At 42.1% G+C, this 24,531-nt stretch overlaps 1 protein-coding gene across 1 annotated transcript; it reads left to right on the forward strand.

The window, feature by feature from the left end:
* The first annotated feature begins 179 nt into the window (after positions 1-179).
* On the forward strand, positions 180-22,433 carry PLA2G4C (phospholipase A2 group IVC). Its single transcript, XM_064454354.1, has 15 exons — positions 180-302; positions 3,250-3,369; positions 4,971-5,113; positions 7,140-7,338; positions 7,610-7,727; positions 9,209-9,346; positions 10,347-10,400; positions 11,344-11,406; positions 13,605-13,727; positions 13,848-13,976; positions 14,141-14,203; positions 15,743-15,838; positions 16,835-16,989; positions 20,533-20,701; positions 21,321-22,433. Exons 1-15 carry the CDS (start codon positions 240-242, stop codon positions 21,488-21,490), a joined length of 1,803 nt encoding a protein of 600 aa, XP_064310424.1. The 5' UTR covers positions 180-239; the 3' UTR covers positions 21,491-22,433.
* The last annotated feature ends 2,098 nt before the right edge of the window (positions 22,434-24,531 follow it).

Here is a 24,531-nt window from a genome sequence, read left to right on the forward strand (position 1 = left end):
AAGCACAGAACCAAGAAACCACAATTACAAGCTGACCTTCTAGGAAAGCAGAAGTCAGCAACAACTGTTCCAGGAACTGGTGTCCCAATTATGTATCTACACAACTCATGCCTACTTACATATCTACACCAAAGATATAAAAGTAACTCACTATCTACCCAAAGTGAGCTTCTCTGTGAAATCTCCCAGACAGATCATACCTTCATCTGGGGTGCCTGGCTGACTCTGGACTCCGCAACATGGATCATCTGCAAAGTGAGGCTTTTCGGTTGTTGAGTGGCTCTACTCCTGGGAGTTATTTGGTGAGTGCCATACCAGTAACACCTCAAACAATATGTATATAGGTGTGTATATAGGTAAATTATAATTAATTTATACTTTATTTACTAGTGGTAATTTGTAATAAAGTAATCAATGGAAACAAAGTTTCCATGCCCTTGTGTATTACAGAACCCTACAAACCCACGGTCACAATCTTTATACTCCCATCAGTTAGGTATCCCTCATAGGTTGTGACCGTGACATTAACTGATGTCAGAAGTGGGATTCTGTAAATACACAGGTCATGGATAAGACTGTAGGAGAACAGCTAAAATGCAAGAACATAAGGGATGGAAAACATTGAGGTGAAACAGGAGATGGATCACTGAAAATAGTCTTGACTGGAAGACACTGTGAACAGAACTTCATAAGTGGCATATAAACTTCCAAACATAAAGCAAAAGAAAGCAAGGGACCCTTCACTGGGCTTCTCACAGAGACATTAATGGCCACAGGTATTTTGCTAAAAGGTGCTGAGCAATGAGTTCAAGATACTGAACAGTGAGCTAAGGATGCAGAGGCTTTGAATCTCATAGTCACAGAAAAAGCCAACAAATTCAGCGGTTAGAAACTAATCTTAGACCTCTGGCTTTGCAAAAGCTAGAGAGAGAGTGTAGTCGCCCAGTCTCAGAGAGTGAGATTATTCAAAAGATCTATGCACTGGGAGCTGTTGAAGAGGAGGATGATTCTGATATTGATATTGATTGTGACAATGGGCCTTTTGCCCCCATCTCAGCCACACTGTTACCTGAGCCTGATCCATATGAGGTAACAGGTGTCACCACAGTGGCCCTTTTGCACCCTATTATTAAAACTGCCACAGTACAAGACCCAGTCCCTGCCAGAGCCACAGGAGGCATCCCCCAACCCCGACGAATTACTGAAAGGCAGGCAGGTTGAACATGATACTCTCTGGTTATAATCCTCATTGGCCAGAGATTTTGCTTCAGGTACAGGCCTATACATTCCATGGCCTGGTAGAAGCAGGGCTTCTCTTCCTGACCAGATTCCAGCTGGTACAAACTGGCATAGGGTCCAAGGTCTACATTATAGTGGTACAAATGGTTTGTGTTATTCATTAGAACCTAATTTTGTGAAACAGAAAAGTGGATGCATGGCCTTCTTTTACAACTGACATCAAGGCCTTGGTCAGTAAGAATGTTTTGGAAATGTTCACAGTGGCTTTTGAGGAAAATGTTTTGTTGTGAGATGCAAGATACTTTGTTGAAGAAACTCATGTAGGCAAGAAAAAACCCCAGAGACTGAAGTACACATCAGCCCTTCTCTTGAATTATTACTATTCCAATGAAGAAGAATTAGCAGCAATGAATTACTTGAAAGGTAAGATATACATCTCTTTTCACCAGCTCTCTGTTAATAGTCTGGTATGCACATTAAAAAAAATGAATATTGAAGCATGGCCATACTGGGACTAAACCTCTATTGGATATCAGTAGTGGCCTTTTAAATTCTGATTATTCTGATTCTTTCTACCCTGGTGAAAGAGAACAACCCCTCCTTGGAAAGAACAGGTATTGTATACGTTTAATTAGCATGAATCTAGACTCCTTTAATATTTAACCTAGGCTTAGGGCTGGGATATCTTGGCCATCAGCAATTACCCATTTAATCAGGGACAAGCATTCCTTTTAGAAGAAAATTATGGAAAGTTGGCAAGAGAAAATAGCTTTAAATTGTCCTTGCATAACATATGACCATGGGTAAAAAGGGCTAGGGTACTTAATCTGTAAAGACCATCAAGACCCCCAAAGAAAGGAAGGCATGTGCAGAACGATCTGAAGCACAGCCAAGTAGAGTGACTTAATGCCATTATGCAACCTATGTAGATTAGAATGAATATGCATCAGGTAGGCAGAGTGTGTATGGACTTACTGTATAAATACAATGAGGTAGCCGGCTTCGGTGTGCTTGATTTGTGGAAAACAACCAAGCACCCAGGCTTGCACAACCCTGAAATAAATTAGCAATGTCTCTCCTTAGTGTGTGATTGCACACTGGGCGATGAAGCCGCATTTCGGACAACACTTGGTTTCCCCTCTATTTCCTAATTCCTCTTCTGGTTGCTTCATTGTCCACATTCTATGACACTTGTGTCATGGTTGTTTTACAAAATGGGTGTTCTATGTACTTCATGCTAACATTACTCTGCAAAGTATCTGTAAGGACTAACTTCAATTTTTGAGACTTCATCTCTAGGTGATAGCTAAAGAGGATCGTCCAGGACATGAATCAGAAAAAGGGTAGGATTCATCTCACCTGACTTTAAACATCTGCATTATAGATTTCCACAGAACAGCTAGTCATGAATGCATTTCATAGTGGAGTTAAACAGGCACCCCTGGAGTGTCTGAATTACGGTTTAGAAGTGGTACTCTAGAGCGTGATCTAATGCAAAACTAGGAAAGTTGTATTTCTTGAGGTTACTGTGAATATTAGATCAAATTAGACATTTGTTTTTAACTGAAAAATACACCACTGGCTCAGGAAAATCAACCGGTAAATTTCTCTGAATTTGATAAATTTCTTCCACAAGAAAAAATACTTCAGATTTGTGGTTACTATTGTGAAAAAATGCTAACAAGAACAATGTTTCTTCTTAGAAAACAGAATATTTTGTTCAGTCAGGAGTTTGAGGCCTTTTTAATCTGGAAGAACTGAAATTTTTGTTTGTGTTCCTTCCTTTTCGCTTTCTTTATTAGGCTTATAAATACTGCCTCTTTCACCCTGTATTTAAAGTGTAATACAAAAATTAGTTCCCTGATGTTCTTTACAGTGCTCTTAGGTATTGGCTCAGAGTGAACACTGGCTAGTCTGTAGAAAGCTGGGTCATCTGTATGGATCCCATATACTGATTTTCTTGCCATGAGAAATATTCTTACCCTGAATGTGTTTCACTTTGTATGCCAGGATGATGATGAAGTCCGTCTGTCTCACAATCTCTCAGAAGGTGAAATAAAAGCCATTCAGAAGAGAAGAAAAAATATATCAGAGTGCCTGAAAAGTCATCATCAGATTATTTGTGACCAGGTAAGCATTGTCAGTCCTATTAAGGAAAAAGGGATAACACTCCAGTGATGTGAATGACACACAGTGTCATTTGAAGTGAGGTCCAGTGCCTCGGAAGCATAATCTGTCATCACAAATTTTCCAGTGCATGCTTTTGGTCCTCTGCTTGGAAAAGGATTCAGGCTGGGAATCTCCAAGAATTTAAAAGGGAGCAGGACGTTGAATTTTCAGTGGAATTCCCAGCTGTAATTCCTATGTCTATCAGCTAGTTAATAAGTTAATCAACTTGCCTTTGCATATATTTTTATACATCAGTATTTTTATGAATCTAGATGTATGTCTATATATGAATATATATGCACCATTCAGAAGACACACACAGTTAACCACCTGGATGTGTTTGTATCCTAATAAGCATGCACACAGCTGATATCTGTGCATTCTTGTACACACATTTGCCTCAATGTTCAAACCCTGTCATCCTCAGATGCACACCATCGCATATAATCATACAGCAACATCAAGCCCTATGCTTTTTCATATGCTGTGAAGACAGACATACAAGATAACCCTGCACACATCTTTCCTTAACTCCATGCTCATTTTATCCTTGTGGCATGCATGGTGGGTTGACTCTGGCCAACAGCCAAACACCCTGCTTGCTCACTCTCCTCTCCCATGGGACAGAAAAAAAAAATACAAGGAGGGTGAGAAGAGTCATGGATCAAATTAAAGACAGTTTAATAGGGAAACGAAAAGTTGAAAAGATGTGTGTACGGGCAAGGGGATTTACTCACTGCTTCCCATCACCAGGGAAATGTTAGCCACTTCCTGGAAAGCAGGGCCTCAGCACACATAACAGTTACTTGGGAAGACAAATGCCATAAGCACAAACATCCCCACTTCTTCCTTTCCCTGAGCTTTTACTGCTGAGCACAATGTTACATGGTATGGAATATCCCTTTATTCATTTTGGGTGAGCTGTCCCATCCCAACAGTGCCCTCTCCCAACTTCCTACCTACCCCTAGCCTGCTTACTGGAGGTGGAGTTCAGAGTGGGAAAGAGAGAGTCTTGATGTTGTGGGAGACGGTTCAGCAAGTCAAAACATTGGTGTATTATCAATACCTTTTTAGCCACAAATCCAAAGCACAGCACCATATGGGCTGCTGTGAAGAAAGTCAACTGTTCCAGACAGTTCTAACACAACGTGCTTCTTGAGAAATTTCTGTGGCTGGCTGTAATAGCTCTACCTTTGTCTTTTTTTTGGCGGGGGGGGGGATAAAAAGGTTTTGGTGACAAAAGGGGAAAAGGGGAATACAGGTGACATCTAGAGAAACACAATGAGTACTGCTCAAGTTTTATTTAGATTTTGAAGCTACAGCACAGAAACACAGCCATGACAAATTTTCAGTACCAGGAAGACAAGTGATAGCACAATACAAAGGAGAAATGATTTTGTGACTGTGATGCAAAGGAAAAGGAGAAATAGGGGAAAAGAAGCAGATTATGCAATGCGTTCTAAAGCAAGGAAGCAGGTCAGATGAGAATTGCAATAGCTTTTATCCTTCTATGTTAAGCCTTTGCTCTAAATGAAATATGTTTTCTGTCTTCCACTCCCCAGAACAATGTGCCTAATATTGCTGTTCTGGGATCAGGCGGAGGCCTGCGTGCCATGATAGCCCTTCTAGGGACCTTGGTGGCACTGAAGAAACAGAATTTCTTGGATGCTGTCATGTATCTGTGTGGAGTGTCAGGATCCACTTGGTAGGTACCTGTTGCCTGGTGTGATTGTGAATTTTTTTCCTGTTCCATAGATTCAACATCAATTCCACACTTTCTTCATTGTTCAGAACTCCCTGTAGGGCTCACAACAGATGAACCGAGTGGTAGGTGAGGTATTTGCCTGTGCGATGGTAGGAGGCACAGGGAATATTTGTGACGTTAACTACAGCACAGCAAGACTGACCTTTCATTCCCAGAGAGGAAGAAGTTAGTGCTCTCAGTGGTGATTCAAACAACTTGGACATTTGCTCTTACTTTCTGGAGGAGGCAATTCCCCCTGTTGGCAGGCCATGGGGAGCAGGAAAGTGATAAGCAGCCAGCAAAGCATTGAAAACTTCTAGGTAACATACTACTCAGAAGCAGAAGGCCTTGTTTAAATAGAGGGGCCCATGCCACTAAGCTATATCTCTCAAGAGTATGGCAATGAGTCAGGTGCCTAAATGTAACTATCTAGTGCCCTTTCAGGTACTTACTTTGCTGACCCCCTACCAGTTTGGAAAAGCACTGTCTCCTGCACATACTGCATCAAATCTACCAAATCTGTGGTGATGTCACTCATCCTTGTGGCAACTTAAATGGCATTATGGTCTTGAATGTTTATACTTCATTTACTTTTCTAGGCTTACCTTATATGCAATGAAAAGAAATGACATTCAAGAACATGAGCCGATGTAGGGGAATAGACAGGGATCAGCGACCGGAAGATCACGGGATGTGACGGAAAGATAGACTCCTCCCCATAGGAGTGGCAGGAACAGGAAGCTCAAGAGCTATATAAGCGTGTGACGCAGCTAAATAAACGGACATTTTGCATCCATCATATTGATGTCTGTGCATCACTGTCCCCAGGGTGGGTAGGGCCCTGTGTCCCGGAGATATGTGGCCCAACATAAGTTCTCCCATAGAAGCATACAGCAACAAGCCATTTTACCTCAAGGCCCACATGCAGCATGTCAGTGACAGGCCAGGATTATTTGTTACACTGAAGTGACTGTGGGGGCAGTCTAGCTTATAAATCACATATAGAAATCTGCCCTGTAAGCATAGAACTCTGTCTAAATTTAGGTGCCTCAATATGCATATCTGTACGTGACATACACACCACTCCTTCCATTTTATTTAAGGGGATAGGTTTACGTTCTTTAAAGGCAGACTTCCAGTGACAGTTCAGATGCCCTAGGAGGAAATCCTGTCTGGCTTTCAGCAGCTGGTTCAAGAGGACAGAGGTCTTTCACAGATCTTGTGTTATTGTCTGTCACATGAGGGTGGAAGTCTTGAACACTTTAGGCCACCTCAACTGTCACTGTCTATGGTTAGGTACTGTATATGGTGTCTGCAGTAATCCAGAAGATCTCCTTCCTTGCAGATAGTCAAGACATATGCTGCTCTAGATGAAGAAAGTAATGCTGTACTCCTTAATATATATCTGAATTAGCCTGTGAAGTTGGTCTTGGAACAGAGTGAGCCTTTACATCTCTGCAGGTAGCTAGCATGAGCTGAGAGCTATAAATTTACTGAGAGATGATGTCATTCTGCAAGGGTACCAGCTTTATTGGTCCTAATAACATGCAAAAAAATGTCTCAAGTCTCTAGTGCAAAATGATGACATGATATAAATAATTCTACGTGTTTAAGTTTGTTCCAAGTTCTTTGATGGATTATCTGTGTCTTGGCAGACTTCACTAATGCTACCTGCAAAATCTGTATTCCTGCAGCAAGTTACCCTTAATATATGGCAAGTACCCAGCTGATATCAAGCTTCAGGTTATCTAACTAACTAAATTACATTATCCATATGCAGCTGGGAAATAACTGATCAGGGAATAATAACACCATTCTATGATGTAAAGTGTCTTGCTTCTGTAGAAGCCTGGGACTTCTTTCTCCTCTCATACATTTTTAAAGACACTCCTGCATGGGATTAAAAAAAAAAAAAAAAAAAAACCAGCAGCAAAGCCCCATTCGTTTCCACCTGTGCTAGAGATAAGACTTTCTTTCTCTTTAAAAGGTGCATGTCTCTCCTATATGAAGATAGGAAATGGTCAGAAAATTTGATGTTCTTGGAAAAGGACCTGTGTGAAAAGCTCAATAACTTACACTGGAATATTATAAAAGCAGAGGAATCCTTAGAGGAAGCATCAGAAGATGAACTTTACTCACTCACCGACTTCTGGGCCTCCTGTATTGTATACAAAATACTGAAGCAGGTAAGAAGCTAACTGCAAACACCTTGGGAGTGTTCTGAAGATCTCAGAGTAATTGCAACTAAATTTTACTTTGGTGGGTGGTTTTTTTGAGGAGTTGTGTAAATTGAAGAAATATTTTAGAGCAGGCCAACTTACCTCTGGATATGGAAAGATAGAAGCAGTTAATCTAACTCCTTGGTTAATCCAGTTTCCTAAGTAGGGATGTCCTTGGTGGTATAGCAGAGGGGAGGGGCATTTTATGTTCCTTCAGAAGTCCATACTTGTCTTCCAGTTCGATGAGAATGAGCTGGCTGACCACAGGGAGGCCTCAGAAACTGGAATAAACCCTTACCCGATTTACGCAGCAGTGGATAAGGAAAAACTACAGGAAGAAGGTAGAAACTCACCAGGTAAAATACAGGCTCCTAGTCTAACTGTATCTTAAATACCATGCATTAAGTTCCTCTAACTTAATGGCAGGCATTAACTGTGCTGACATCCAATCACAGTTTGTCAGCCTACGTCTTTGTTTATAAGTAATGGAGAAAACCATGCACTCTCAGGGGCTGAATCACATTCTGTAGAAGTGGTTTTCACAATAGGATAAGATGAGGCATCCCTAGAATAGAATAGGCTAAACAGATTAAATAAAGCAGATCAATAAAACGTATCTTCAAAATGTAGAAGCCTGAATATAGACATCTAGTGCCATCCTGGATCTTCCTGACCTCCATCTGAGTTCTCAGCAGTGTGCAGATCTCTTGTAAATGCTCCAACATATCTGTCAGCCTCATGCTGAACTCCAAAATAACCCAGTGCTTCTAAAACTGAACTAGGCAACTAAACCCTTTTTCAGTAATTAGGAAGGCGGCCTTCACAGGGAGAAGTTTACTTTCAAACAACTGACTTTTCCCTCACTACAGTTTAAAACTCTGGCTGTCTGTCCTACCCCTACTTGCACAGAGGACAAATTATGTCCTTCCACTTACCAACAGTAGGCTTTGATTTAAGGTGATGGGACTTGATTTATAGATCAAGCACAAGCTGGCCTGGAATTGTGATAACCCTTGAAGGTCTGAGTGAGAACTGGGAACTTCATTCTGGAAAGGAAATATGATCAAGGAAGGGATTTTGAAATGAAGAGTAGGTGGCTTTGCAGTTTAGGCAGGTGGATCCAGGATAATAGTCACCACCAACAAAAAAAATTTGTTGCCATCAAATTTTATTTTCCATACATGTTAAAATTGTTGATCTTTCTCTGGAGCAAATAGACTTGACTCAGTTGTCCACACAGAGGCCTGAGGTTCCATTTGAGATGCCTTACTCTTCATACTTTGTATAGTATGCATACTCTGCCTACTTCACCTACTTTTCTAAAAGAATATGAGTGCTATTTCAGTCCTATGTCATAACTGTCGGCCCCATGCAGGTGACTCAGCTCACCATGGGTCCCTAGGTACTATGGGTTCCCAGTTACATATCTGTGGGTACTTGAATCAAGCCCAGTCTCTTCTCTTCATTGATGCTAGAGAATGTTACAGAAGACAGACTCTGTCACCTATGTATATACATTGAGAGGCCCTTGAGATGTTGCGCACATCTGAGAGATCTGCACAGAGCTGTATAATATGGCATGTGATCTGTGGGAAATCAAAACTTTTCTGATGTGGCAGCTGGAGGCCAAGATAGGAAGGGTACCAAGAGCATATCAAAGAGTGGATGGCAGAATGCTTACAACTTAGTTTGTTCCTCATATGCCAATTCATCTTCGTTAGCAAATATCAGGTGATTTTAGAAAGGAAGAAGAAAAACAATGAAAATGCTACTTTGGGAGAGTGAGGTCAGCTCTGTTTATGAATATTGAGTGACAATGCTGTTTTATTTTTCTCAGGGACTTGGTTTGAATTCACTCCACACGAGGCTGGATATACTGCCTTGGGTGCTTTTGTGAGTACCAAATACTTTGGAAGTGAATTTGAGAAGGGTAAGCTGAAGAAAAAGAAGAGTAAAAACATTTGCTACATGCAAGGTGAGTCTTTCTAATTCTGCTTTGTAAAAAAAAAAAACAAACACCAAAAAAAAGAAACAGGTTTAGCTATTCTGCATCTTTCTGTAGGTAACGAGAATGCATCTATTATTCCATGAATGCATGCATAATATTGTATGAATTCTGGAGAACAGTTTGTCTCACTTTAAATGTTCAAACTGGAACATCTGCATGCCTCTGTACACTCCTCTCTCTATATTGACCAGTTTTCTGTGGTTCTTATGGCAAGTTAGAGACCTACATTGTAGGTTACTGAAGTTAATAAAATAGTTCCAACCTGGATATCTAAATGTTCTGTAATCCCAGCATGTTCACTCTACAGGGAGAGATGCTTCACAATTACATACATGCTACTGTAGCTCCTATTTTGTAATTTGTTTCACTCTGTTTCAGTCCAGGCCCAAAGTTCTTTCCTTCCCTGCCTAAGTCATATAGCTGAAAATCTCATCTCATCTGTCTGTGACACAACTAAACATATCTGGCATCCTTAAACACATCCTGCGTTTAATGACTTCATGCCCCAGCCTCCTCAAAACACACCCTTGGTGTCATGCGGGGGGGGGGGGGGGGGGAAGAAAAAAGCACTCTAGTTCTTACTATTTGATTAATTCAGAAGATGAAAAAAATAAACACAACACATCCATGAAGAGTACTTATTCCTCCAGGATGGCCCAGGGAAGTGCTTGACCAAGTGTTCTGAAGCGTGAGAGTACCCATGGCATTCTGGCCTTAAGTAACATAAACAGCTGGTCCACAAACATGTGTAGACCTAGCAGGAGGAAGAGGGAGTAAATAATCTCAGGAGATGTATAATTCTTTCAGTAGACAGTAAGGGAAGACTAGGCAGAGCAGTTTTGATTCAGTCATGGTCTCACAAATTTTGGAAGTTAAGAGAAGAATACTACTGAAACGCAAACTTAGACTGAATTCTTAGCAAGACTATTATAAAGCAAGCACTTGAAGCACATTTTCTTTTTTTCAGGTTTATGGGGGAGTGCTCCTGGAAGCATGGTAGAAAATCTAAAGTTTATAAAAGGTATTACGTTTTTTCTGTTGCCAGTATGCTTAAATCAGTTGTTGTACCCGCTGAAATTGAGTGCATACTTCACATTACCCTTGAGTAATCCCTTCAGACCTCTAGTTCCAAACAGAAACACAGCTGTGCCTAACAGAAGCTCCACTGGTACTCCATTTATCATCATCAGAGGTGACAAGATAGAGGTTGTCCAGTTTTCATCCAAGTCTGTGTAGCTTAAAGAGACAAAATTCCAACTGTAGCAAAGGAGGAGCACTCTGTAGGAATCCAATTGGGAAGTGGAGACTCACAATTGCAAGAGCTGGAAGCTGGTTACTTCTGGCACCAGGAGGAAGGTTTCCTGCTCCACCTGAAGATTTCCAATCATGGAATACAGTTAGTACACTTAGAAAAGATGAGTGATTGCAAGCATGAGGAACTGAGAGCTCTGTCAAATGAAGAATGAGAGACAGGTTAGCCTAAGCACCAATAGAAAGAAGTGGTGAGTGATAATGGCATTATGAGCATGGACTCTAGAAGTCCAATTTTGCTCAGGTGAATCTCTGCCGGTACCACAGGGGAAAGTTTCAATATAATGCCAGTGAATGTAGACGGATCTCCTTCACATTAGATTCCTCATGATGTGGAAACATCACAGATGATATCTTAAACTCTGAGGTAGGAGGCTTTCAGAACTGCTGGTGAAATAATAGAGGTGACTGAGATGATGTCAGGTGTCTAAGACATCAAACACAGTGCTATGAGTGAGCAACAAGACCAGCAGGAGATTAGTACTCTTCTGGAGTGTCAGGCACAAGGCAGGGAGATCCTCCAAGGAATCTAATATAGCACTGTACACCTATGTTTAGGTGCATGGCTAGCTTTCCTGATGTCTTTCATTGGCATACAATGACTGTTTTATTGGAAGTATTCTAATTTTAATTATCCTTCTACTTCTTCGAAGACAGTCTCACCTCACTCCGAGGAAGATTTCATTTACGTGAATACCTGGGGTCATATGGACATGGTAGGTTATTGTGCTTCTGCATTGGATTTTTTAAACTTTTTTTTTTTTAATTTAACATTCTTTTCTGCTTGCCCAATGTTTTCCTTAAGGGACTGACAGGAGTGTCAGCCAGCACAAGGAAATCCAGACATCCTTGTCTCTTTTATTCGTAATGATTTGCGAAATCTGGAACATGTAACTGAAATAACCACCCTGACATTATGGAGGGATTCACTCATGTCAGATGAACTTTACTAATGGGCTTATGGAAAGGTGGTGTTACAGCACTCTTGTGCAGCTGCTGTGGTCAGGGAGTACAAGTAAAGCCTGATTCAAGGCTCACACTCACTTTCAGGTCCAAACTTCCTGCTTGTCCACACTGCTTGTGAGGTAGCACTGGCTCTAGACTGCAATATGTCAGCTGATCTTTCCACCTGGGAAACTCAGGGACAAAAGGGATGGCAGAGAGGGTCTCACTCTCTCTCACTTACTCTCACTTCTGATGCTACAGGCAGTCTGTAGCATCATATTTGCTAACCAGCATTGCTGGTTGACAGTAAACCCCAAAGACAAGAAAGTAAATATAAGTATGGCATCTTTCATGGACCTGTTTTTCTGCTCTCTTTCTCATTTTGTGAAAGTAAAATTTCCCAGAGAATTTTGTCTGGTTTTTGTTTTGTTCTTCTTCCATGTTGAAAAGTTCACCTGAAAAAATTTAGATTTTAATGACAGTGAAACACAAAATGCATTCCCATAGTATTCTTTTGGTAATACATATGAACAAATGAACAAAAAATGGAAGAAACCTTTATCAATGATTGGGATAAGGCGGTCAAGTGCACCCTCAGTAAGTTTGCAGACGACACAAAGTTAGGTGGGAGTGTTGATCTGCTTGAGATTAGGAAGGCTCTACAGAGGGATCTGGACAGGCTGGATAAATGGGCTGAGGTCAATTGTATGAAGTTTAACAAGGTCAAGTGCCAGGTCCTGCACTTCGGTCACAACAACCCCATGCAATGCTACAGTCTTGGGGAAGAGTGGCTGGAAAGTTGCCCAGCAGAGAAGAACCTGGGGGTGCTGGTTGACAGCCACCTGAACATGAGCCAGCAGTGTGCCCAGGTGGCCAAGAAGGCCAACAGCATCCTGGCTTCTATCAGGAACAGTGTGGCGAGCAGGACCAGGGAGGTGATTGTGCCCCTGTGCTCGGCACTGGTGAGGCCACGCCTCAAATACTGTGTTCAGTTTTGGGCCCCTCAGTACAAGAGGAACATTGAGTTGCTGGAGCATGTCCAGAGAAGGGCAACAAAGTTGGTGAAGGGTCTAGAGAACAAGTCTTATGAGGAGATGTTGAGGGAACTGGGGTTGTTTAGCCTAGGGAAGAGGAGGCTGAGGGGAGACCTTATTGCTCTCTACAACTACCTGAAAGGAGGTTGTAGCGAGGTGGGGGTTGGTCTCTTCTCCCAAGTAACAAGCAATAGGATGAGAGGAAAAGGCCTCAAGTTGTGTCAGGGGAGATTTAGATTGAATATTAGGAAAAATGTCTTTACTGAAAGATTGGTCAGGCATTGGAACAGGCTGCTCAGAGACCTGGTGGAGTCACCATCCCTGGAGGTATTAAAAAAATGTGTGGACGTGGCACTTCAGGACATGGTTTAGGAGGCACGGTGGTGTTGGTTTGACAGTTGGATTTGATGACCCTAGAGGTCCTTTCCAACCTTAATGATTCTATGATTCTATGATTCTAAATCACATCAGGTTTCACTCAAATCATCATTACTTTTCTTATTTCTTTATATATTTGTTTGTTTATTTTTACATTCAAAATGGAAATGAAGTATTTGAAGTATAGTAGAAAATTCCTGTTTACTCCAAACTATATTTCTGCTTCTCCTCCTGCTACTTATTTTCATGGAACCTTTCTTCCAAGATGAACACATAGGCTGTCTGAATCCTGGTATGTTTGTGCAGCTGTCCAGATGTGAATGCTCAGTGTTAGGTGTTTTTATTGTCAACAGATATAAATAACTCACTTTGGTACATCATTCAGCTCACCAGCTTAAACAACTTCTTTAGAATAAGAGGAATGAGGTCAGTGTTTCTACAGATTGCACTGAATGCATGAACTACATCTTCACTAATTCATGTGTCAGTTAGGGTCTAATCAGAAGTTCGGTAAGATAAATTCCACTGTGATGTAACTTTTATCTTATCTTTCCTAGAGAGTAGTTCAGATACCTTAGTGGCTTATCAAGCTGCAATTCTTCTACTAGACCTTCAGCTGTGTGCTGTAAGTGGGAGTGATCCTAAGGAAGTCTTTGAGAAACTGCTGAAGAATTTGTCAGGCAAGTGAAAGATGCTGAGATTACTAAGCACTTGTATTCTCAGTAATGTTGTTTTACAAATGGTGATTCCTTTCTTGTACATTCTCCTATTTTCCTTTTCTTCTTTTCTCTCTTTTATAGAAGTCAAGGAAAAAAGTGAATCCCGACAGCTAAGCATAGCAATGCATAACACTTGGGCAATGAAGACAAAGGAGGAAAGAATGGAGAGCTGTGCTGAACTGGGCAAACAGATAGAAAAGGAATTTGGAGGCAAGTATTGTAAATTCATGCTTATCATAGCAATGAAGCCCTCCCAGTCCCAGGTAGAAATGCCTAACTGTATTTGTAGTAAAAAGTTGCCCTGTGGGATGCCATCTATCTGTTTCTTTAATGTAACTAGTTTTTGTGCTTTTTCTCCTCTTGATCTTTCTCAGAGCATCTTGGAGAAGGTGGTCCTCTAGGAATAGTGTTCAAGTCACCCCAGGAAAATCTCCAAGGCAAGTTTATTTCATTTTTAATATCTTTGATTGCTCTTTCTATTTTATGTGCTTTGAAAAATCTCCAGCTTTGGTGTTTTGTGAACTTAAATTCCAGTTAAATCTTGGGTACAACCACTGTAGGAAGACCTGGTGAAAACCACATTACAGCATGCATGCCAGTGATATCCTCATGCAGGGACTAGCTTCCAATACCCACAAACCTTTCAGGTCTTATGAAAGCGCTTAGAATTTGCCTACCTAAGTAAATAGAATGAGAGAGCTAATCCTGAACAATCACTGTTTCCCATCTATCTTTGCTCCTGACTGAGCCTGTATTGTCAGCAAGACTTAGGCATGCTGAACTGATGATGTATAAGGATCTTGACAGATGCAGGTAGTGGACTACTGAGTGGATTGCTGTTGAACACCTAGGGTGCCCTCATGTCAAGTGTCATATGGAACTTCCATCACTAGAGAAATTTTGAAATAAAAAGTCATGAACCAAGACATCCTAAAGCAAAAGTGGGTTTTCTTTAACTGGCAACTCCATTCTTACTGCAGTTAATCGGCATTTCTGCCCTTTTATCTAAGCCAAAGGTTGTTTTCAATGAACTGAACTCATTTAGCTTATATCTGCAATATTTAATAGACTCAATTGTGGGTGAAATGAGGATTATTTGGATTTGCATCAAAGACAGCAGGGGAGGTCTAAACAGGATACACATAAGTTGCAAAGTAAATTTTACACTGAAATTCCTCAAATAGATTTGCAGTGTTTAGCTGGTCTCTTTAGATCCAGGGCTCTGCTAGTTCCATCAGCCACAGTGTATAAGCAGGTTTTGGCCAGTTCCTTCCAGAGTGAACCAACTGGTGCTCTGAGATTAAATCTGGACATTGCAGACAGGTCTTTTTTCTCCCCAATTACTGTTCCAAGGAGCGTTTTCATAGACAAGGCCTGGATTATGTCCGTCTGCACAGTACAGTCCTCCAAACTCTTTCACTGCTCTGATCTTCTCATGCTTTCTCACATGGCATCTTGAAGTTGTTGTGGTTTTCCACTAATATCTCCCACCTCATACAGGTCATTTGACTGGGCTGTAGCATGGCTCTCACTTTATTCGGGGCACTTTCAGCTCGAAAGAAGATGAAGAGAAATAACAATTCTTCTGAACCACAAGAATGCTGTAGGAGGCCCAGAAAAGATCAAGCCTGAACTCAAGTACAGCACTGGTGTAACTAGTCCACTTCAGAGCCTGTGAGCCTCAAGCTTGGTGAATACGCCAGCTGGTGTAGGGCCCAAGTCCTGTATAGTTTATGCCTTCAGTGGCTTATTCAAATCTGTTTCAGCTGTACTAAGAGTCCATCGCTTAGTGTTAATTATAGGAAAGCATGGTTCTTTCTTTTCTGAAGCACTCAGGCCTTGGCCCTCAGGCTGTCTGTACACTTCTGCACATATTTCTTCTATCACCACACATCTCCCTCAGATTTTGTCACACCAATCAAAAAGTGAAGTTCTCTAGATTCAACTATGTTCTGAATTGTATTGTCTCTTCCCAGGCTCACTGTGCCGTTTCATTAAGGTGATGTTCAAAACAATCCAATGTGTGTCTACCTGGAAATGGGGGACAACTAATAACTTCCTCTACAACTGCCGTAAGAAAATCCAATGAAATCATGATGTGTTTGTATTCTGAAAATACAGAGTGGTTATGTTATCCAACTAGATCTATGGGGCAGAGTGCATGGGGTTTAGCAGAGCTCTTATGCTGTGCTTGTGTGATGTTAAACGAAGAAAACTCTCTTTGCCATTTACCTTCTTTAAAGAGCGAGTTAGATAGCTTTTGTTTCCAGGATCCACCCTCTTTTAACAGCATCTTAATATGGGCAGCAAATAAACTAGACATAAACAGAATTATTTCACGCTACTGGAATCCAGATCTGCAACACCATTGCAGATACATAAACTCAATTCTGTCATGTAAACACAAGCATCTAATGTCACATAAACTGCCCTTGAATACAAGGGACAAGAGCATTAAGTTGGAAGACACAGAATAAAACCCTTAGGACCACTGTGCCCTTTTGGAGGAGAATGTGGAGGACACAAGAAGTAGCCTAAGGAGTTGGAACTGGCCAGCTAAGTTTATGAAGTTGAGTTGTGCTCCTGATGCATGACCAGTAACATTGGTCTCCAGATACCATTGCCTGCCCTAGCTGGGTGTTCACTTATGATAATAGCAGCTTTGGCACTTAGTGTGTAAGTAGAAACCTGTATTTAGACAACTGCAGTTAGGTGTCATGATCTCTAGCTGGCTCATTAATTCATTTTTTCCACTCAATGATCTTCTTATCTTAAAACTATGGTGCTTAGGGGTGTGACCTCTTGACCTTCAAAAAACCCATCAGCAATTCTGGTCTGCAGCTGACCACAGTCAGAGAGAGAGGTTGGTCAGAGGGATTTGGATTCCTCTTGTCAGAACACATCTGGATATCTGGTTGGGCAGGAGTGGCAAGGAAAGGCAGGTTTCAATATATTTTTGGGGTGAAACATCAGTGAAGACCAAAGGAATCTTTTGGGGTGGGCGTGTGTGTGTATGTATATTCATGTATGTCTTTATGAAATCTCATTTATTTTTTTCATTGGATTAGATAACTTTCAGCCCTCTCACCTGACCAAAAATGAAACCATATCTTTGATTGATGCTGGACTGGCAATAAATTCTGCCTACCCTCTGGTCCTTCGAGCACAGCGGCAACCAGATCTGATAATTTCCTTTGATTTCAGCTCTGGAGATCCTTTTGAGGTACATGTGTAGTCATGGCTTTGGAGAACCTCCTTTGGGGTCATTGGGCTGGGGACTGCAGAAATGCATTGCAATCATTGTCAAAGCAATTTTCAGAGACATATCTGAATGGATTCTGACAGGTTGGTATGCTGATCATCTAATTGTTTGGGCTTCTTTTCTAGGCAGTTAGCAGAAAGAGATAACTGAAGAATGTGATCCATTTTGTCTGTCTTGTTTACAGGTGTTGTATGGTAATCTACCAAGGTTATCAAGCTGTCAGACTGTCCAGGGTGCATCAGGGGGAAAGTTCACAAGTTTCTTAGACTCCCTTTTTTCCTTAAGGGCTGACCGGAATTTTTCTGCCTGTATGGCATATTACTCCTTCCTTTAGGGCAGTTGATGGCAATCATCAAAGAGAACCTCATCTCGGTGAACATGATGAGGAAACATGGTGTTGACGTTGATTTCTTCCATATTTTGAGGGGAAGGACATTATACAAAACTATCACCATTCCTTGCTGTAGTTTGTGTTCCTTTCAAACATAATATTTGATTTGGAACTTCTTTTGGAGGTTGATTCAAGTTGATGAAGTTTAGTAACTCATAAGAATCTAAAATGTGCTGGGATCTCAAACTGTTGCTTCTCTGGGTATTTTCAGCGTGATCACTTTAGGGACAGTGGAGGCAGCTGCTCCCAGAGGCTCTGGCTTCTTTGAGCATCTCACAGTAGGCATTGAAAACAGATTAACTGATCTCTTCAAGTCCCCATTTCCATTTGACTACAAATAAGACTGTCAGGGAGCAGTGAGGGCCAGCTCCTCCCTAAGCGACAGGGAGCCAGGCTCAGTAACATGACTGGCAGGGCAGGGGCCTCACCAGCCAGGTGCTTTGGTTTTGAGTTGCAAATCCAGGATTTACAGCACCTTGCAGCACCTGAAAGAGACAAACAAAGCAGGTCAAATTGGAAAGGGTCAATGGGAAATCCAGATTACCAGGCAAGTCCATGGCTAAAAGGCAGGTCTGGGGTCAAGCTTGGAAGTCAGTTCATGGGTTGGGGTGTAGATCAATAGAGCCTATGGCCAGGCACATCTGTGGCTGAGCTGAACACTGCTACTTGTACAATATCAATAAGGCCCCTGGGCCAATGGGAAGGGTACACATGGAGGCCCCAGCGTCATTAAGGCCTATTAGTGCATTCAGGACCCTGACAGTAGCCTTCCATCCCAGCATAGTGTGTCCACATGCTTGGGAGGTCAGGGTTCAGAAGGGCCTTGCTGTGGAGTGACGTAATTGCTGTGGTTGTCAGTGGGCTATTCAGGTAACACAGGGACTGGTAACTGGAAAGGGGACATGGCACGAGAGATTTGGCATTGGGTAGGGGGCTCAGGCCAGGGTCCAGGCTGGATTGAGAATGAAAAGTGTAGAGCAGGGGGTTCTCTGAGCTGCCCCTGGCAAGCCTTGGAGGGCTGGCAGGCTTGAGGAAGGACATTGCTCAGGAGCCTGGGAATGGGTTGGCACTGTGGGGCTATCAGAGCCCAGGGCCATGCTCACCCCTCAAAAGGAGTCATAGTGGCAAGGTCCTGCACAGGTGTGGGCTGGGCTCCAAGTCCTTGGCACAGGGCTCAGGAAGGCCTGAACTAACTGCCAAGGGCCAGCTGCTCCTAAGTGAAAGGGAGCCAGGCATGATAACAGAGCAGGCAGGGCAGGGCCTTGCCAGACAGTGCCCAGTTTCACAGGATGCAAGTGAGACAAGCAGGGCAGGCTTGGAGATGGCAGTCACATTCAACTAAGGGTTGGAATCATCAGGCAAGTCTGCTGTGATAAGGTAGGTCCAAGGCCAATTTGGGAAGTCAATATGGATCAGGATTGGTGGCAGGTAAGGATAAAGTCTGCTGAGGGTAACCAGTCCAGTGATCACTAGGCAGTGATCACTGCAGTGACAACACCATTTCAAGGTCAAGCTGGGAAGTCAGCCTTTGCATCAGGGTCCCAAACAAGAGGGCTAAGACATGGACATGACTGTGGCTAAGCAGGAGACCAGCACATCTAGAACACAGCTCATGTAGGGGTTGACGACCCAGGCCTGAGATTAAATGGAGATCATGGGACCATGGGACAGATCTCATCCTTACCAACTCACACCTCAACAAGAATAAAGGTAAAGGGTATTGGAAAATGTAATTCTCCAGCGAAGATGAGCAGAAACCCTTGCCAGGGGTAAAAGAAGCCCCTATCAGAAGGCAGAACACCTTTTAACAGACATTATTTACAGCAAAATACCTCTTTACATTTGAGGACACCTCCTGTTAGTATCTGTAAGAATTTTGCTCAGTTTCCCTTTGTGTAGGCTTTTTCCTCTTAATATATTCAATTTCTGTTCTCCTCTTCTAAACAAATTTCATCACAAATTAGGGTAAATGTACAATACTATTTCTGTAATTGCTTCCATTAAAACATATATGCCTAGGGGATGAATCTGGGGAGCTTGAGTTAAAAAAGAACTCGCGAGGCTTTCAAAATGTTATTACTGGTTTGTATCATTCGAATAAGATGTTGTGAGAGGTTTGATTGTCTTTTGTGATTACAAGAGTTATCATGCCTTTAGCTGCAACTCCATCTTTTCCCAACAGTGATTAAGGAAAAGGGATAAATCTGTAGACTCTAACCCCTGAAGCAATTTGGTGGGGTTAAAGAAATACCACCGTGTCAGTAAGCGCCTGTCTATGGGAGAGGCCAGCAGTGTTCTTAGTGCCTAAGGCCCCATCTTTGGTTGTGAAGTGTGTTCTTTGTGGAGGGGTTGTTGGAATGGATTGTGTAAGATATCAGTTACTCTGGGATGCTTACATAAAGTGGCTGCTGTTGACAACCCTTGTGCCATCTAGAGCAGACCCATTCAGAGAGAGTGAAAAAAGGTTGTTTCTTCTGAACTCCTGAACAGGTGGGAATAATATTTCTCTGGGACACCACAGAAAATCTCCATTTGTGCAGGCTCCCAACACAATGCCTACCCCAGTCAATGATTTCATGCAAAATCATGCCAACATTAAAGTTAATGTGTGCCTCAAATCAAGTGGGTTGGTGTCTCCTCAGGTCACCATAAGCGACTCATAGTGAGTTGTTAATTTGTTAAAATGGTAGAGCAACAGGGTGGGTTGCTTTGGAAAGTAAAATTTGTTCTGAAAGTCTGTGAACCTGGCAGTGTCTTCAGACTGTTTTATAGATGCCAAATCCCTTTAATTTTGACATCTTTCAACGTCCACCACATGGCCTTTCTGGGTGTAGCTGTAATTTGCAATACAAAGGTTCTAGCAAAGAAGTGACCTCAGAAGTGAATGCTTGCTTTTCATTTATGTTCTAGACTTAGTCTGCTCCTCAGAGAATGCTTGAGGGAAACTTAGACTTTTAAATATATTATATGTAACAGTTAAATATAGTCTAAGAAACTAACCATACTTGTTTTGCAGCAATTAATTTTATTACTGGAGATAGGTTCAATTTTTTCTAGAAGTTCAAAAACAAGCAAACAAAATAAAAAATGCATGCAATTTCTCTGTGTCTCAGACTATAAAGGAAACATCTACGTACTGCCAGACAAACCATATCCCATTTCCCAAGATAGAGGACCAGGAAATGGATGAGAACAACCCTTCTGATTGCTATATCTTTCCAGGAGACAAGTCATGCCCTACAGTCATGCACTTTCCACTGTTCAACAACGTGAATTGTGCTGGTAACATGTACTTTATGCTGTTTTTGTCTCTGTATATTTGCATTTCATATTCTCAACTTCCAGTACCAAGCATTTTAGAGTCCTTTACTTAGTGCTGCTGCCACAAATGCACCCAGAAGAAAAGAAACAGGGCAGGCTCTATGTGTAATGGAGAGAAGCTTGCATGAGCACAAATGTACTCACCCTCTCAGACAGGCAATTTATGTCCTGAGCTATGGGGATTTAACACTCTTCTTGGTTTGTTCTGTAAATCAGTGTAACTAAATTGTGGCCCTTCTACTAAAGAGGAGTTGGGGAGGCATCACATTCAGAAGCCAGAGCAACCAGCTACTACTACTTCCCTTTATAGTTATCGGTGAGGAACAGGCAGGTCCAGAAAGATTTATCCCCCTTTCTATGGTAACTGATGAAACAGGTAATGAAAGAGGCACCTCCAGATTCTGACTGATCTCCTCCTCTCTCTCTTCACTGGCTACAGCAGGATCTTAATATGATAAAACACTTGTATGTGAAACTTGCAGATCTCCAGGAATTAATGTTTTCCTCAAGGCTGTGCTTGTCTTGAATGATCTTATGGTTTTCTGTTTGGCATTACATATTTTGTTTACCTTTTTTCTAGGTAAAGTAAAATACTACAGAGATAAGTTTTCCACTTTTCATACATCCTTCACCGAGGAAGACATCAAAGACCTCCTTGAAAAAGCAGGGTTGAATGTATCCAACAATAGTGAGAAGATTCTGCGAGAGATAAAACAGCTTGTGCCTTCCTTTCATGCCAGCAAGTTCTAATGTGTGTGTGGGGGGGTGGGGTGGGGTGGGGGGGCAGGTTTCTTCAGTACAAGATAATGAATTTATGAATGGCTATAAATGGTATACTTCACCGCACTGCACTTTTTCACTTGGCCATTTGGTGTTAGTCTTTGGACTGCGCTCTGAACAACTGTAATGTGGATTTCTCCATCTCAGCTACTTCTTTAATCTCCTCTATAGTCAAAAGAACAAAAAAGGTGCTCTTAGGGAGTGAATCATTTGGCACATTTTAAACACATTAGTGAGAATAGGATAGTCTGACTTTCTGAAGGGCTGAAGAGACTCTCTTTAAAATTGGCTGAGATGGAGACAATGATACTTGTAATGACATTCTAAAAATAACAAAACGATCTTAAAATAACAAAGATGAAGAATAAGGGATGAAGAGAAGAGAGAGAGAGGGAGAGAGGCTTTCCACAGGAGAACAGCTAACCAGACAGCATGACAATTGATACAGAATTAGACAGATAAGTACTAAATAAACACATTATAAAGGAAAAAAGAGCCACTATGACAAAGGAAGAGGAATAATAGAGGAACCGTGAAAGAGTTGAAGAAAAGTCCAATTGTCAGAGTGTCACAAACGATGCTGGTGAGACTGGAGTGGCTCTATACAAGAGGAGGATATCTGTCTATAGGAATCAAATGTGTACTAATGCTCGGCTCTGACTTGCTCATGACACCAGATTTTATAACATCTTTAATTTTCTGTATTACTCGCTTCTTCATTTTTTCCTGCATTTTCTGTGTATCATATTTAAAATGAATTGTTTATTAAATATCGGAGCTATAGCTTGTTCCTAATGGCAGCTATATTTAGCTTTGTGACACAGTATACTGCATAATCCCAGTTAAAGAATGACTCTGTAATACCCTGGCATTGAACAAGTATATCCATGATAATAAAAAAAAGTCAACCTCCTCAGAGCTGTCCTGAAAGTCTTTAACCTGCAAGGGTTTTCTTGTGTTCTCTCGTGTTTTCTTGCCTTCAGGCTGGATTAAAACCCAGGAAATTCAATGTAAAACAAGAAAACACTTTTTGTTTTTACTGTCAGGGTGGTCAGACACTAGAACAGGTCACCCAGAGCAATGGTGGAGTCTCCATCTGTGGAGATATTAAAATCCTGCTTGGACAAGGTTTTGGGCAACCTCTTTGAGCTGACCCTATGTACTGCTTTTGTCTAGGAGAGAGTTCATTTTCTTCACAGCAGCTTGCATGGTGTGTCGTGGTTTTGTGTCCAAAACAATACTGATAATAAAATCATGTTTTAGTTATTGCTGAACAGTACTTACACAGTGTCAGCAATTTCTTATTTTGTTTTACCTATTACACAGAATCACAGAATTACAGGTTGGAAGGGACCTCAGGGATCATCTAGTCCAACCTTTCTAGGACGAGCACAGTCTAGACAAGATGGACCAGCACCCTGTCCAGACAACTCTTGAAGGTGTCCAACGTGGCCGAATCAACCGATTCCCTGGGGAGATTATTCCAATGGTTGACTGTCCTCACTGTGAAAAATTTTCCTCTCGTGTCCAATCAGAATCTCCCCAAGAGCAACTTGTATCCATTCCCCCTTGTCCTCTCCATGGGACTCCTTGTAAAAAGGGAGTCTCCATCTTCTTTGTAGCTACCCCTTAAGTACTGGTACATGGGGATGAGATCCCCTCTGAGCCTCCTTTTCTCAAGGCTGAACAAACCCCGTTCTCCCAGCCTATCCTCATACGGCAGGCTTCCCAGTCCTCTGATCACATTGGTGGCCCTTCTCTGGACCCCTTCCAGCCTGTCCACATCCTTTTTATATAGCGGGGACCAGAACTGTACACAGTACTCCAGGCGTGGCCTGACAAGCGCCGAGTAGAGTGGGATAATGACTTCTTTATCTCTGCTGGCAATGCCCTTTTTGATGCAACCCAGCATCCTGTTGGCCTTCTTGGCTGCAGCAGCACACTGTTCACTCATGTTGAGCTTCCTGTCCACCAGGACCCCCAGGTCCCTTTCCACAGAGCTGCTCTCCAGCCAGGTGGATCCCAGTCTGTGCTGCACTCCCGGATTATGTTTTCCCAGGTGCATGACCTTACACTTCTCCTTGTTGAACTTCATAAGGTTCTTGCTGGCCCACTCCTCCAGCCTATCCAGATCTCCCTGCAGAGCAGCTCTTCCTTCTGGAGTGTCTACTTCCCCACTCAATTCAGTGTCATCCGCAACTTCATCAGGCTACACTTGATGCTGTTATCCAGATCACTTATAAAGATATTGAATAACGTTGGGCCCAGTATTGATCCCTGGGGGACTCCACTTGTGACAGGTTGCCACTTGGAAAAGGAACTATTTATCACCACCCTTTGTGTGCGGCCTGTCAGCCAGTTCCCCACCCACTGCACAGACCACTTGTCTAGGCCATAATGCATTACTTTCTCCAGGAGGAGACTGTGGGGGACTGTATCAATGGCTTTGGAGAAGTCCAGAAGACACTGCCTGTCCCATGTCTTTATCTCAGCCCACAGGGCTTTTGCACTTTTACCCTTCTGATTCTCTCCCCCTTCCACTGCGGGGAAGTGAGTGAGTGACTGTGTGGCGCTTATCTGCCTACCAAGATTAACCCAAAACAATCCCTCCTCATGCCCAGAGTTGAGCTCAAAGGGTTCAGGATAACGCTGTATTGTATTGGAGTGTGTTAGACCAAATTTTTAAGTGTTAGAGCAGTTCAGCTATTAATTGGCAGGCTGCCATGCTTGCTACAGGGCTTGCTTGCCTTAACGTATGTTAGAGGCTAGTGCTTGTTAGTGGATTCTTTCGGTAGATTTGCTCTCTCTCTGGTTTAAGAAGGGACACCATGTGAAAGGACATTTGACATAACATGCATATTGGAAGAATGAGTAGGAGTTTTCAGTGTGAGCATAAGCTGCAGGTTAACAAAACAGCATGGCCATAATCTAAAACTAAGGTAGAACTTCAGCTTCCTTGAATCACTATTGAAAATCTGGCACTTCCGGAAGAGACTTATTTCATGAGAAGA

This window comes from Phalacrocorax carbo, chromosome 6, assembly GCF_963921805.1.
Source record: "Phalacrocorax carbo chromosome 6, bPhaCar2.1, whole genome shotgun sequence".
Classification (NCBI taxonomy): Eukaryota; Metazoa; Chordata; class Aves; order Suliformes; family Phalacrocoracidae; genus Phalacrocorax; species Phalacrocorax carbo.

Excerpts from the sequence above, each read along its gene's own strand:
- PLA2G4C (XM_064454354.1), top strand. The coding sequence starts at position 240 with ATGGATCATCTGCAAAGTGAGGCTTTTCGGTTGTTGAGTGGCTCTACT. Across the intron at positions 7,339-7,609 it reads TATACAAAATACTGAAGCAG|TTCGATGAGAATGAGCTGGC; the intron begins GTAAGAAGCTAA and ends CTTGTCTTCCAG. Across the intron at positions 20,702-21,320 it reads CAACAACGTGAATTGTGCTG|GTAAAGTAAAATACTACAGA; the intron begins GTAACATGTACT and ends CCTTTTTTCTAG.